The following is a 15687-nucleotide window of genomic DNA, read 5'->3' as shown; positions in this document are numbered from 1 at the left end:
CGCTACTGTGCATGCCCTCGAGTTCGACAAAAAAGTTTTATACATATAGAAAATGTTTTTGTTTTCCTATTTTTCGATTTCTCTGTTGCGTGTAGGTTGCTTTTATGCTGGATAGGATTCTCCACGGTTTTACAAAAGATGACGTAAAAGCTGACTTCGTTAATCTTCTCGCTGCGTGGTATAGTACAACTCGGGTAGATAGGCTTCATGCAGTGAACATTATCTTATTGCGGGCGCAGTCGTCATGAATCTTTTCTAGTTCTAGTACTTCTCTCACGTTCATTCCGTTGACCCACATTCCTGACTATAAACCAGAAATTGGGGCGAATTTGTTTATAGAAATTCCGCGACGATATTTTCTTGCATATTTTGCTAACCTGACAATACAATTTATTAGACCGTTTGTTTCTATTTCGTCTTCCCTTGTTTCTTGCTTTATGTTAGCAACACACAAAACTTAGGTATAATGTCTACGATCAACTCTGAACAATAATAAATATTAAAAACTTGCAGAATTCTTCGATAACCAAAATATTACATAATGAAGTAACACTGGTTGAAACATTCAGTGACCAGATTCGACAATTCCCCGTAAGATGTCGCCTTCGATGTTGCCCTTCAGAGACCCGAAAGATCCATGACTTTGTACAATTGTGTTTATTTTGTATTCTTTAAAGAAAAGTCCTTGTAAGTCACCAAATTACAAGTTCTCCGCTAAATTACTTACGGTACGATGGACTTAACTTGAAACGATTATCAGCGGCAGAAATTTGCTCCTCTCGATTATTTCCCCGTTTGAACCAGTGCAACGATTCAAATTTAAGGTGAAGCTAAAAAGAGCCTTAGGTCAGAAGACTGGGAGCCCAACGAACCACAACCCCCTGAAAAATTTCGCGAGAGCAACAAAGAGATAGAGAGAGAGAGACTGGGACGTAGGCGCTTCTTGACTTTGATTTATGGGCAGTTAAGAGCCGTGCATTTCTGCCACACACAGCTAATCTGTTACGCGGTAACTCCCCGCAGCAACCACCCGGTGGCCGTCCCGATTCAACAAGTGCCCGGGCCATGTTTCGCAAACATCGTCAGTGAGGACGGCCGGGGCACATTCTCGAGCGCATTAACTGAAGTCTTCATCTCGAGCACCGTAGTAATACATATAACCAGTAACCATTTTCTGAATATGCTTCGGAAGAAGGAATACGTTGACGTGTGGCTACCTTTAGCTCATTGGGTAAAACAGTTTGGCTTGTCAAACTAAAGACGTCACGGATTTTCAAATATCGATTTCGATCTAACCTTATTAATTACAAGTTAATACGAGGCGAATATTTTTGAATATATTATAAGAAAGTATCGTGTTGCTTTATTAGTAAATAAAACCAAGATATCGATAAAAAGTACAATCGATGAATAAACTAGTACTTCTTAATTACAATTCTGCGAATCGTCTCTCGGATAGCTCCGGGACTGGTCGACCCTGTTGGAAGGAGAACCTTCGCGAGCGAGTCGTATTCCAAGTAGGCCGCCACGGCGGATGTGCGCTGTCGAGTTGAGATTGAAACGTTGGCTGCTGTTTCTGCTACTGTCTCTAGTCTAGTAGTTACGGTATTTGAAAAATTCATAAATTGTGCCTGGGAATGTTTCCTCGTTATTGATACAGTTCAAATAAACGTACACAATTGGAGAATATTCGAAGACAGAAGATTACACTTTGTAGAAATTTGAATAGAATTCGTTACTAGATAACGGTCGTACGAATTCAATTCGCGCGGCAAAACGACTTGTTTTGTCGCGCCGCATATCGTGACCACGCGGTATCGTCTCCGATGGCATTGCTCGTTTCCTCGGAACTTTGTTCCCCTCTCTTTTCTCGCCGCTGTTCTTGCCAGTTTCACATGTCGATCTTTGACTTCGTTGGTAGCCGAACAACGCAACGCATCGATTATCTTTGTTAAAATGACACCGAAGTCATCGTGCAACCCCTACTACAGTCACCGCGCTTCGTGACTCCCACCACTTTTTTTTTATTATTACCTTTTTTTCTTTTGCGTGTGAAATCGAACGTCGTATGCAGACCACGTGGATACGAAGAATCGACGAATATGTCGGAGGTGACATCTCGCGGTGATGTTCACAACCAACTTGTACGTTGTCAGTGGTTCTCAAACCAGTAACCACGATTTTTACCTTTCGGGTTTTCTCCGATATTATCTATTCTTTCTCTTTTCCCTGTTTGGTAAAGCTAAGGGGAGGAACGTTTATTTACTTACTTTCACTTGTACGGTCTCTGTATATCGTACTCGCATGAACATAAATCAGTGATGCCCACGTGCGCTACCATTTGTTTGAGATTACACCTATTAGATTGATTGAGTTTTAACCGACATGTATACTAGCCGACAATCGATTGCCTTCGAATGATTTAGGATATTTTCTTATTAAAAGAAACAATTCAGTTTTTATCACATTCAAAGCCATTGTTTTAACATATAATTACTAGGGAGAAATAAGTTATCAGTGTTAAAAGAGAAATTAAAACATTTGTACGCAAGTTAGACAAAGTATAGACATGCTGTGTTTTGATGGCGAGAAATATCTTCCGTGAAATTTATAAATATTTCTTTCTTTAAACATTTTTTGTATCTTAAAACGCGAGTGTGGGGGCGGACGGGTGAGAAAAAGAAGAGACGAGAGAAAAATGAAGGAGAGCATTTCACAAGGGGCCCGCATGCTTGTTGATTGAACCCATGAGTAACAACACCCCCTTGCCCCCTCCGTCTCCCTTGCCATTTGCGGCTCCCTTCCCTTCCATGCCCACTCGATCATCCATTCCAACGATGACTTCTTTCTGGTCAGGGTAGGGAGACGCCTGACGTCATTCTTCCAACGTCTGTCAGCGAGCCGACCCTCTGAGTCATGTCGTTTTGCCTACTCTCTTGCTTGCTCGTAACAAAGTATCGAGGTTCTGCAAGGTCTTTAGTGGTCATGCTGTTGAATCGTCCTCTAGAAAAAATCCCTAGCTTATCATTCGTGGTACTTGTTATTTGTATGAGTCGCAAAAGTTCACTTTTATTCCTCATGAAATGGATTTTTACGGAAGCGTTATTTCAATTTAACTTCGTATCTTGACGTTTCTGCGAAAAAAAGGTACACTTTTCTCGTCGTAACTTTCAACACAGCGTATAAAGCACATGTTTGCTTTTTCATATTTCCATTGTGTATCCGTGCAAGATCATTAACGAACATATTTTATTTATTTTCAGAGTTGTGCAATGATGGGTCTGCAGGCCACGGCAGGAAAACGTAAACTGGAGGGAGGTGTGGGCTGCATGGAGTTCGACATGGATATGGGCGAGAGCCCATCGAAGTTGGGTCGGGTTGAGGGTAGTTGGTGGGCGATGGAGGATAGCTACACCCCCCCGCTAAGCCAAACACCGACGTCATACTATGAAATGGAAGTGAGTTCGCCCTGCCTGCAGACAAATCCTTGTCAGCCGACATCGGCAAATCAACAACAACAGCAGCAGCAGCAACAACAACAACAGCAACATCAGACGTCGCAGCTGCAACAACAACAGCAACAGCAGCAACTATCGTCGACACCGACGTCAGCGCTACCGCCATCCACGGTGGCGCATTTGCATCACCATCCTCAACACTATTATCATCATCAACGTGGACCTAGCAGTCCAGTCGGTAACAATGGTTACAGTCAACTATCGAGGCCTCAGCCACAGTGGGGGACGCCTCACCATTACGAGCCGCCGACGATACGACGCGAGGAAAACGGCAAGAGTTATTTGGAGCTTGGTTCGAGTTACCGGGCGAACGAGAGGTGCTGCGAGGGCTCGAGGTCGAGTTGGTGTCGACGCGGCAGAGCCTGTTACAGGCAAAGGCGGCTAGCCGTTTTAAATATTTCGATGTGCAAGTTGGCGAGGTATCGCCAGTTTCCAGATCCGAGCCTTCATCGATCGGTCCTTATCTGCAATACACTTAGGCATCTAGAACGAGAAATGGAAAGGGACAGAAGTCCGCCGCCCATGGAGCCGGTTATACCAGCGCCGATTGCTCAACTTCAACCACCCGAGCAGGGTAGGCTAACGCCTTTCCCAATGCCACCGACGTCTTCGAACGAGACCGATGTTGACTCCGGCATCGGCGACAGCGACGATAGCCGTTCGATCAATTGGGGCAGCGTGCTGTCCCTCTCGAGTCAGTCGCCTCTAGATCCACTGAACAACAACGAGTTACTGGATGTCGATATCGGTCCAGACCTAGACCTAGACTTCATGCCTGGATGGAAGCTGACCCCCTTGTCCGCCGACGACATCCTGAGGAGTACGACGGCGCAAGAGCAGCAGCAACAACATCATCATCAGCATCAACAGCAGCAACACTTAGGTCCAGCCAGCGGTAGCTGCGGTAGCAGCAACGTGAACGGCGCCTGTGTCAGCACCGGAAGCAGCAGTAGTACGCACGAGTCGTTGATGTGCGTTGGATCATAGCCCCCAATTTTGACATCGTTGAGTCACCTCATCGACTTTTACCCGTTGATGCCGCAGAGCAAATAAATCGCGGCTTGATTAACCCAGGACTGCAAGTAAAAAGAGTGCAGACACGACATAATCCGCAACCTCTGTTCGAAAGTGCGGGCGCCTGGTCGACGAACTCTCCAGGAGGTCTTCTTTTTCTTATTTATTACCGTTCGTGTCAATTACGCACCGATCGATTATCTTGGTTACGTTCCATTACACCCATCAACAACCGATGCTACCAATGGGTCCGCTCCCTGCGGGAGAAAAAAGGGTTCCACGCGTCGTGATACCGCTGCGCTCGCAGGTGCAGACCGTAGCGGGGGGATTCATGGCCGCCATACTTTGGAAAATTTAGAAAATGCAAAACAGAAAGAGAGAGAGAGAGAGAGAGAGAGGTGATTACAATTTCTAAACCCGACGAGTACCCGTGTTCGCATGGTATCGCAAATATACATGTATGATCACAAACATCACGCATTGTGTTTTTTGGCTTCATATGGCATAGATATTTAAACTATTACGGATAGGACAATTTGATTAGCGTTATTTATTTTTATATATATATATTTTTTTTTATATGTTCAGAGAAGATTAGGGAGAATAATTATGGTCCATTTGATCCTTTATAATGCGAGATCGGGTGCTCTTCGGGCTTTTCAACCGAACACCTCAAATGTTATAAGTATATACTATATTGAAACGATCTGTTTTTGCAGTTGCACCTGCGAATACGGCGGCGCACGTATGAGTTCCCTGGTCGCTCAGAATGTCGCCATCGGCACGATAGACAGAGAAATGAGAGAGAGAGAGAGAGAGAGAGAGAGAGAGAGAGAGAGAGAGAGAGTGCGAGAGAGAGGGGAGGGAGAGAGAGAGAGAGAGGCGAGAAAAAGAGAAAGAGCGATATAGAACGAAAAGTCTTAGAGCTTTCAACGTCCACGCCCCCGGGCCGGCGATGCGGTAGACGAGTGCAGGGGATAATCTTCTAATGGAATTTCGAAGCGATGACGATGACCGGACGAACACTGTGACGAGACATAACGAATATTCAACGGAAAATCATCATCCATCTCTTTTACACATTTAATGTTCGCAATCGACGAATTTCGATAATAAACCACGTTCCAGTATCGCTCGCCTAGCCGGCTGGCGTTGAGAACTCTTCAGGCCCGTTGTCTCGGGAGTCGCATGCGACAGCCAATCGAAATATATGGGAGTATATTCGTCGATCGATGTTTTTCCTTTGGATTCGAAAGACATTAAAACCAGCCGACGATTAAATCAATGCCATACACTTAAAAAAAAAAAAAAAAGAGAAACAAACACACTAACGGGGTACATTTACACACACACGCACAAGACGCGTAACCACGGTGGCCTATACTACTACACATCATACACACATACACACATACACAGAGAGAAGAAACACATTTGGAACAGAGGCACACATACAGTGCATATAGGAAAAATCGATATGGTGCTAGGACGATCACACCCCGGTGCTCACTTCTGTATACACACAAGCCATGTGCGTACATTTGCACGGATCGCCTGCAGCCTTCGTCGAGGAGTCTAGATACGTCCTGACGTCGTGAAACAGGACACGGTGTGTGTAATCGAACGCGGTTCCATCTAGGCGTACAACGGGAAAGCTTAGGACCCAGGACTCTCCGCGTGCTCTTATCGTGGGGTGTATGTGAGGGGCAGGGGGCAGGGGGGAAGGGCGTATGGGGCACGGGGGATCGATGGAATGGGGACGCGTTCGGAGGCGAAGACCTTGTGTTCTGGCGCACGATGCCTAACAAATGTACCTGCATTTTAGAGATCGGGATTAAATATCGGTCCCTTCGGATCGTCGCGCGATGGCCACTGTGCGCCACTGATCTCCCGTAAATATGTGTACCATATACGTATATATATAAATATAAAATAGAGTGGCCGACGGGCAGATACACGAAGGTGACCAAAATTAAACTTCGGGGGTGGAGAAACAGAGAGATTAATTAGCTTCGACGAGACGCACTTCGCGAAGAGGAATGGCGATCCGCGTGTGCGCGCGATCTCGTCCTCAACGTCCACTAAACTTGCAAACAGGAGAGCAGCTATACTTAAAATTGAAGTTTAAGCGTTATAAAGCGAGTCTAACGCCGGACAAAGCTATATAATAATTTATAAATCGACTGATTACTTGCGCGAGAGAACAAACAAAAACATAATGATGATAGCTACAATAAACCGTTTTCGCGACACGAGGTGATTTAAACTGTAATTAACTCAATGTTAAGCTGACATGTTTACACAAATATACAGAGAGAGAGAGAGAAAGAGAGAGTGAGACACACACACACACACACACACACACACACACACACACACACACACACTTACATTTGTATACAAAAAACACATACACGCGACATGATTATACATGAGAGAACAGGCTAAACACTTCGATGTATATAGGTACACACTACGTGCTAAGTCGAATAATTGTCAACCGCGAATCATGAGCTCTCGGCAGATTTTCATGTACCGTTAGTTTTCGTTCGATATGCAATAGATCGCGCATAGTTTCAAAATTTTCTATGTTTTCTGCGACCGTCGTTACGTCACATTCTAAAAATTCTCTTTGGTCTCGTTGGATCGATTATGTTTCACTCATTTCCGTGTAAAACAACAAGCAATATTATTTCTCAAAACAATATGACGAATTCTCTGTGAAATGAGTGTACGTACATTAAACCGAAGGGATTCGTATGGTATCTTAAAAGCGAACGAGAGAAGAACATTTTGCAGGTTCACAGAGTGCTCTCGAAATGCTTGATGATGGTTATGCAACTTAGATGCGCCGATAGTCATTGAGCTCATCTGCATTGTTCTACGTATGATCAAGTATCCAGTCAAGGAGGCATTCGCGACAATGGGAAGAAAAAAATGTTCTCCTCGCGTGTCACTCACACGTACGATTCCCCTCGGTGCAATACACCCACGCAACTTTATCCTACGGTCGCGCGAGTGTGACATAAAACAAATATACACATACATGCATATACAAAAGAAAAACACGTACACGCATACAAATACACGCGCACGAAGAAAACGAATGTTGTGTATGAAAAATTATACATCTATATGCGTGCTCGATGCGAATGTCCGGAGCGTTTCAGGAAAGAACAATGTTGTTTTCTTGCATGGTATTGTCGGGACGAAAGAGAGAGCATGAACACCGAAGCAACTGGCACATTCGAGCTTCACTGACGTACGCTAGATTGTTAAAAAATTTCGTCCATCGCGTCGATGCGTCTCGCGCGTGCCACATATTGTGCTTCGAGATCCCAGCGCCATCTTGGTATTCCGTTTAAAAACCCACGAGAAAAATATATGTACGCGTCCTTACAGTACACGTCGACAAAAATTTTTCTCGCTTTACTGTACGGGACTAGCGTGTGTATCGAGGTGTACATATAGAAAGAATGAGAGGGAAAAATGCTAATAAACGTACGCGTAAGCGAACGTGAAAACAAAATACTCATGTGCACTGTACGAACGGTGCATCGAATCGAGTTCGCTGTTAAACGGAATACCAAGCAGGGCGTTAGATACAAAGCGTAGCGATGTTCTTGCTTCTCGAAGAAAAGAAAGGCGCTAGGGAAAGGGGGGAGGCACGAAATAATTTCGTACTTTTACACGGATGTACCTTTTGCCGCGTTAAAACGCGTTTGTGTGTGTACATACGGTGGTACTGTTGGTGAAGGGAAGGGAGTACCTGTAAATTCGGCCGATGACAGGCAGATGGGGCGCGGGTTGGATTCGTCAAATGTAGTCGGCGTGCTGCACAGAGCTTAGATTGTGGAACCGTGTGAGAGAACGACGGAACGAACTAGGTGTGTGCTTTCGACATTAACACCGGCGCGCGTATTAATGTTTAAAGAAAATAGAATGGTGTGTAATGAACACTTCGGGGGAACTACGATTTAAATGGTAAAAGAAAAAGGAAACATTGTACATAGTATAAATAGCGCACGCGCAGAAGTAAGTTTAAGCGGAAAATAAAAGATGATATAATAGGTATAATGTGAAGAAAATATACATATAAGATATTATATATTATATATATATAAACAAGAAGTATATATATAAGATTATTATATATATTTACCGTGATAAGTGATACAAAGCGGTAACGGGGACTCGCGGAATCTCGTTGTCGTTCAAGTTGATGGCGCGGGGGGGGGGGGGTTGCAGGCGGCTCGCAAACCTTTTTCTCCACTCAAATTCAGTTCTCAATGTACCTACGTGTAACCCACGGTGGGATACCGTGACCGTGTTAACGACGCGACAACTGATCGCTCTGTTGTTGTCATTCACGTTCATCCACACACACATACATACATATATATATATATATACAGAGCTCTTCCAAAACGTTTTTTACGTGCGCGTCGAGTGTCGGTAACAGCTTCTTTTTTTCTCGCAAATTTTCCGCTCTTCTTGTTGGAGCGATCAGTTGTCACTGACTGCGATGGGTCGCGATATGATCTCGTAGGAGTTGCCGTTTTTTTAACTCCTCGCAGGACAGAAATTTGATAATACTCTCGAACGAATCGTAGATTATTGGGTATGTTGAGTTATTCTATCTTTATTTTTTTTTTTTTTTTTTTTTTTTTTTTTTTTTTTTTTTTTTTTTTTTTTTTTTTTTTTGGTCTCAGAAAGTATATCGAGTTCCATTGTCCTACGAAGGAGTTAATCGAATTGGGGGTTGGCGCGAAGACGTACGATTAAGTTCCTATTACATGATATCTGAACGAGAATTAGTTAGCAATTAACCCGGATTAAACTGATGTGCAGCGACAGTTCGAGCGGGTCGCCTCGCGAACGCACCAGCGTCCTCGAAACTTTTCGTTTTTCTACGGTTAATACTATTATTATTACTAATAATACATTATTAATATTAATATTATTATTATTAATTATGTTTGTATCATTCGGCCGGCGTGGTGGGGCGCGCGGAAGAACACGGTCTCTTTCTTTCGCAACCAGAAAGACGGTGACTGGCGGGTTGTCGCTCACGGCGCGAGTACATTTGCCCGGAAAACCAACGAGAACACGGGGGAGAATAAATAGTTAGACTGGGAACGGTTTTCGAGACGAACGAGTCCCATTCGTCACCGCGTACCTAGGACAGGTGAAAACACACGACACTGTACATTGTAAATAGTAGCGTGGAGAGGACGGTTACAGAAAGACAGAGTTAATTAATTAAAAGGAAAAAAAAGGTGACGCGAGAAAATGAAGTTGCATCGAAATCGCGCCGGGCGCGTGAAGCGAATGCACGTTCCCGAAGGGATTCTGTCGATTTTCAGGCGTACAAAGAAACACTTTAGACGGAATGGAACCTGTTTGAATCGAACCGACGACGGACGTTCTTCGTCCCTGCTACGTGTGCAGGGCCGAGGCGACACCGCGAAATTCTCCCGACGCATGTCCGTTGATTACGCGCGTTATATCACGAAATTCTATTAGCCGTACAGTTCGCCTGAAATCGATGCATTCTGATGGGGTACGTTCGCCATACGAGCCGCGTGTGCGGCCATTTTAATAGAGCTAGGAAAATTTTAAGATGCACGATTGTATCTTCGAACGTGTGCCGATCACTCGACTGTAATTTCGTATCCGTGTCACGAGACCGCGTCTAAAGAAAATAACGTAATGAGCTAAAAAATGAAAAAAATCATAGGAAATGCAAGGTAATGGGGCGGGAGGGAGGGAGGGGGGATGGGAGTAAAAACGAATAACTCGGGGGAATGCACGTTCGCAATTTTGTTATTATACGCGAGCGTTCGCCAATTTATTATGATTGCACGAAGAAAAAAAAAATGGAAAAGATGCAAGAATCGCAATTACTCTAGTCCTAAGCGGTCCAGAAGCATACGGTACGCGAGATGCACGGTATTCGAGTGGTTGGACACGTTGTATTTTCTTTTTCGTTCATTTTAATTTTGTTTCAAAGTTGTGAAGTTGTATCGCATACCGTTTTACCAAAATACCCAGCAGCAAAATTCAGCAGCAACAGAAAAACAAAAATGGAAATAACAAATGCAGCAGCGGAAAAAACGATTAACCTGATATAAAAAGTAAAAGAGTAACGCACGATATGGACAACAACAACAACAAAAACTATCAAAAACAATAAAGAGTATTATTCTATATATAATAATGGTGTACTGATATTTTTTTATCCCCATCAACCCTTCTATATACGTATTTTAATTACGTGCATACCGCTAAAAAAATATTGTTAAGTATAAATGCTCTTTCAGCATTCTAATACTCAGTGTACGTAAGTTATACTTATTCAAATTAATTCTAAATTTTGTTAACATGGATTCTTTCATATTTGGATTAAGTGCATCTTAAGGTTATGGTGGTAATTTTAATGATTCGGTAGTAAAACAAGAATAATTTTGTCATTTTATTAACATATTTACAAAAACAGTGTTAAACAATAATTTAATGACGAATTAGGTACAATATAGCAAGCTATGGATTATGCCTTAGTGATATAAACTAATCAGGTATCATTCATTGCACAAAAGATTATTCAAATTCAGAGCATGTTATGTTTACACTATAGGATTGCATGTGTTGTTGGACTTCCACATATTCTTGAATTACAGGGTCACTTCGTTCATGTAACGCGATATGTTTTAGAATATCTTTCTTTTTCGTGAAAAGTTCGCCGCATTGCTCACAACGCAACGTTTTCGCGTGATGCGTTTTCGTATGTTTCAGCATATCATTTTTTTGGGAGAATTTTCGACCGCAAGTCTCGCAGGAAAATGGCTTCTCGCCTGTGTGGATTCTTACATGAACACCTAAGGCCCCCTTGCGTGTGAAACTCTTATTACAATATGTACACCTATGTGGTTTAATGCCCGAATGAATTTTCATATGTTGATTAAGGTTACTGGAACACTTATATTCCATTTTACATATTTTACAAACATAAGGACGCTCCCCAGTATGTATCCGTTCATGTATGAGACGCGCCTCTTTTGAAACAAACGATTCCCCACAGTACTGACACATGTGAGTTCTTTCTTTAGAATGTATAGATTTTTTATGATAAATTAAGGAATTTTTGCTCGCTAATTGTTTCCCACAAATGTCACATTCTACACTCATTCTTTCTCCTTTGTGTATACTTTCGTGATTTAACAACAGTGTCCGCGTTGAAAATATCCGGGTGCAAATTTTACATTGCCATACTGTTTTATCAGTACATTTTTTCTTAATACTTTCTATGATATCTTCTTCTGTATGCTTTTTCCTATGTAATTTCAATTCACTCATTGACTTACATCTATATGTGCAAACCTAAAAAAAGATAAAACATTCATTGATTGTTTCGGCTAACATCGGATAACTTTACTACTACTATACATACACTACATGTGTATACCAAATCTCCATTGTTATGTCTTTTAAGGTGGGTATTCATGTTTCCTTTACGGTTGAAAGATGCTCCACATATTGGACAAATATGTTTACTCATGCCATGAGACAATTTGTGTTGTCTTAATTGTATTCTCTTGTAAAAAGCTTTCCCACATTTTTCACAAGGGTACGGTTTATGCCCATTATGTTGGTTCATGTGTTCTCCCAAATGAAATCTAAATTATACATGTCACAGATTGAATAATACAAAATTGACAATTCATTTCAGGAACAGTTTATGGAACAGTAATTATAAGTTCACAAACGCTACCTAGATCTAAATCCATTTCCACAAATTTCACAAACGTGTCGTTTTTTCCTTGAGTCATCTAAATGAATCCTTTTGTGACCTCTTAAGTTATTGGAGTGTTTGAAGCTCTTCCCACATAAGTCACATAGGTAAGGTTTATCTACTCTGTGAGTAGCTTCGTGAACATCTAAACTAGACCATTTTTCATAACTTTTATCACATATAATACATTTAAATAATTGTTGACCTTCATGACATTCTGTAATGTGATTTAATAATTCTTTTTTAGTACTGTAACTGGATTTACAATGACCACATACTTTATTCGTTTCAACTACTGCAACAATACTTGCACTGTCAGAGTTTTCATGAATGTTGCAGTCTGCTTCAGTTACATTTAGTTTGTCTGGAATTTGGTAATGTTTTTCTCCCGAAAGTTTACAATTTGAACGCCTATGTGCAGCGAAATGCTTTTCATTTTCGAAACGTCTATGACAAACATTACAGGTATTTGTAACAAATTGAAAGTTCATTGCTTCCTCTTTTGACTCAATACTGTTCGTATTATTAGTGATGTCCCTCTGTTTCTGTATTACCATTTCCTCTTCATCGCATAACATTTTGTGATTCTCAAATATTTCTTGAGTTTTAAATGAATCTTTACAATGAAAACATGCAATTCCATTAATATCATTTGTGGAATCATTTACTACAGTTTCAATCACAGGATTATCTTTGTTTTCTTCATTGTATGATTGAATAAATCTATTCAATTCAGACTGCATTTCTTTTTTTACATTGCTTGAAGAGTTAGTTTTTTTTATATCAATATTTTCCAGGTAACTCAATTTTGTGGATATATGTTGGGTTATTATGATTTCTTCAACTTTATTTGGAGATAATTCTGTAGATGTAGTTTGAGTACATTCGTTCGTATAGATTTCCTCTGCTACTTCTATGGAACATTTCTTGGCTACTTCGTTATATTTCTTCTCATAATTAAGCTGTAACATAATATATTGAACTATACAAATTTTTTAATTGCATCTACTATATAAGCTAAAATGTACTTACTCCTTCATTAATATTTAAAAACCGTTTTAATCTCATATCTGTTTTCAAAGAAGTTATAACTAATAAATGTGCTATTTCTAATTTATTATAACAATTTATACATAGTCTTTGTGGCATTAAGTCTTCCATATCAAGAATTATTGGCAGGTGTAAACTTATTTTTTCTTTTAACTTTAATTCCATGCCTTTCTCAGCAAATATTTCTATACCATCCAAAGATGGTTCTCCACATATCCGGCATAAATTTGGAAACCTAATACTAATATCACGATACTGATCTATCTCAGAATCTATATCACAATATGATAATACATTGTCCGTTACTTCCACTTGTTCATTTCTATCAAAGTCATTTCTTGAATCTTTTTCTCCTGCATCATTTGATTCAAATAATGTAGGAACAGCATGCTGATCTATTATAATAGGATCTGTTTTATTTATATAATAACGATCCTCAATATGATGAGAACATATATAATAATTTAAATGTAATTCTTCATTTGATTTCATTAAGAGATCTGTTCTACCGCAATGATGTGCCCATATTTTGGACCTGAAAAAATAACATTCAATAGGTCTTACGAATAACGTTTTGTTGACCTTCATAATTTAAGAAGAAAATTAACGGATCATAGTTAATATCTTAAATGAGTCTCTAAATTATCTTTTAGGATGAAAATTATAAATTCGTGCAATCGCTTATAATATGTGTATAAAGCAATACTTTGTTAGTAGAACTGTCTATATTATTATAAGACTTACGTATCATCGTTCGGAAAGTGTATAAAAATGACATGGGCTGAGTTTTCAGCGTTCGATGAATATTTACAATTCTTCGCAGCACAAACCACTGTCATTTTATAGATATTTTAATGCATCAATAAAACTTGTTTATTTTGGGCTGTTTAAATACAGCGCAACTCATGTCAAAATGATTGTCAAACGATACGTCAGCTGTCTAATGTGTATGTATACTCTTCGATTACGTACTTTTCCCCACTCTTGCCTCCATTGTCGTATTGAACAAACGTTGCATGCTTCACTTACGCAAATATAACAAAATATATATAGAAAAATATTGTAAATCAGTTTACTGAGGAATCTTTAATTTGTACTGGAAGCAAAAGATTATGAAATACAACAGTCTTTTTAATGGTTAAGAACTACTTAATTCATCTACCGATTTACAGTAATTAATTGTTTATTGATAAAGCTTAGCGTAAATAATATTTATACACACATAGGGTATTTTTACTTGTACTATTTTTGATAACATTTTATACGACGTTGTCGTCAGTAGCATCACCGACTAGGTATAGAATAAACCTATCATCCAATGCTTTTTTCTGTCCCACGTTCATAGGGCTACGTAACCCTGTTACCGTTTTAGTGTCAATACCCGACGTTACCGATAAAGCATGAATTCTGAGTATTATTAGTACAAATGAAGTGTTATATATTCCATTCATATGTTCGAATGTTCAAGAAGAGGTAAAGAAGTTTCATATTTGCAATTATTTTGTGATACTGTAATAGAAATCCGTATCCTGTGAGAAAAATCGTATTTAACGATATGAAATGTATAATAAATAACGGTCTTAGGGATTTCTAATGGAGAGCTAAATCGTTAAAAGGAATATGTTCCTTAAACAAATTAGTTAAAAATGATATTTATTTGGGGAATATGAACATCATAAATATACGAGAGCGGTAGAGCGAGCCGCGATATCGGTGCTCTCCGTCGGTGCCGACGTATACCGAACGGTGCCGGAGTTGGCCGGAACGGTTGAACGGGAGCGAGCGAGAGCGGGAGAGCGAGCCGCGGTATCGGTGTCTCCGTCGGTGTGACGCGTGCCGAGGAATTTCGGTGGTCTATGGGGGGAGGTGTGCGAGCGAGAGAGTACGGTAGAGCGTGCCGCGGTATCGTTGCTCTCCGTCGGTCCAACGCGCTAGTGACGTTGCGTACCTGGCCGTACCATCTGGTGTTTGGGTCGTTCAAGGAGGAAGGTCGTTCAAGCCAGCAAAAACAATTCACAGGAACAAACCTGCGTACGCCCAATACATAACGGCGTTAGCTTCCTCACTTTCTCGTGAGCCGTCGCGGAGGGTGGGCGCGCGTCTCATACTCGTCGTTTCTCTTGTTACTAACCCATTGTTTGTTGCAGGCATTCGACAATCACCGTATAAAGGAACCTGTTATTTACTGTGCATATTGTTGTGTCCCCTCTCTTGTTACTAATCCCTTGTATGTTACAGATGTTCGAGAACCATTGGCTTCGATATTTATTTTCTTGTGTACTGTGATTCATTTACTCTGATTTATTTACTGTG

At 40.8% G+C, this 15687-nt stretch overlaps 2 protein-coding genes across 2 annotated transcripts in view; one reads left to right on the top strand and one right to left on the bottom strand.

The window, feature by feature from the left end:
* LOC107194676 (putative uncharacterized protein DDB_G0282129) overlaps positions 1 to 4665 on the top strand; it is a 40450-nt gene extending 35785 nt beyond the window's left edge. The window contains exon 2 of the mRNA XM_015584333.1: positions 3264 to 4665. Coding sequence (XP_015439819.1) covers positions 3264 to 4505 — 1242 coding nt within the window. The 3' untranslated portion in view covers positions 4506 to 4665. The remainder of the gene's footprint in view (positions 1 to 3263) is intronic.
* A 6455-nt stretch (positions 4666 to 11120) lies between these two features.
* On the bottom strand, positions 11121 to 14213 carry LOC107194646 (zinc finger protein 595). The gene is made up of 5 exons (XM_015584297.1): positions 14119 to 14213; positions 13357 to 13909; positions 12304 to 13286; positions 11983 to 12208; positions 11121 to 11912 (listed from the first exon to the last, which is right to left on the bottom strand). Exons 1-5 carry the CDS (start codon positions 14211 to 14213, stop codon positions 11133 to 11135), a joined length of 2637 nt encoding a protein of 878 aa, XP_015439783.1. The 3' UTR covers positions 11121 to 11132.
* Between the last annotated feature and the right edge of the window lie 1474 nt (positions 14214 to 15687).

This window comes from Dufourea novaeangliae, unplaced genomic scaffold (genome assembly GCF_001272555.1).
Source record: "Dufourea novaeangliae isolate 0120121106 unplaced genomic scaffold, ASM127255v1 scaffold8, whole genome shotgun sequence".
Taxonomy (NCBI): domain Eukaryota; kingdom Metazoa; phylum Arthropoda; class Insecta; order Hymenoptera; family Halictidae; genus Dufourea; species Dufourea novaeangliae.
This window is presented reverse-complemented; position numbering and strand designations above follow the sequence as displayed.

What these genes read in the sequence shown, in the direction of transcription:
- LOC107194646 (XM_015584297.1), bottom strand. Translation starts at nt 14,213, where the DNA reads ATGACAGTGGTTTGTGCTGCGAAGAATTGTAAATATTCATCGAACGCT. An exon ending in GGAAATGGATTTAGATCTAG is followed by an intron (nt 12,209 to 12,303) that starts GTAGCGTTTGTG and finishes TGTATAATTTAG; the next exon opens with ATTTCATTTGGGAGAACACA. An exon ending in ATTTGGTATACACATGTAGT is followed by an intron (nt 11,913 to 11,982) that starts GTATGTATAGTA and finishes ATCTTTTTTTAG; the next exon opens with GTTTGCACATATAGATGTAA.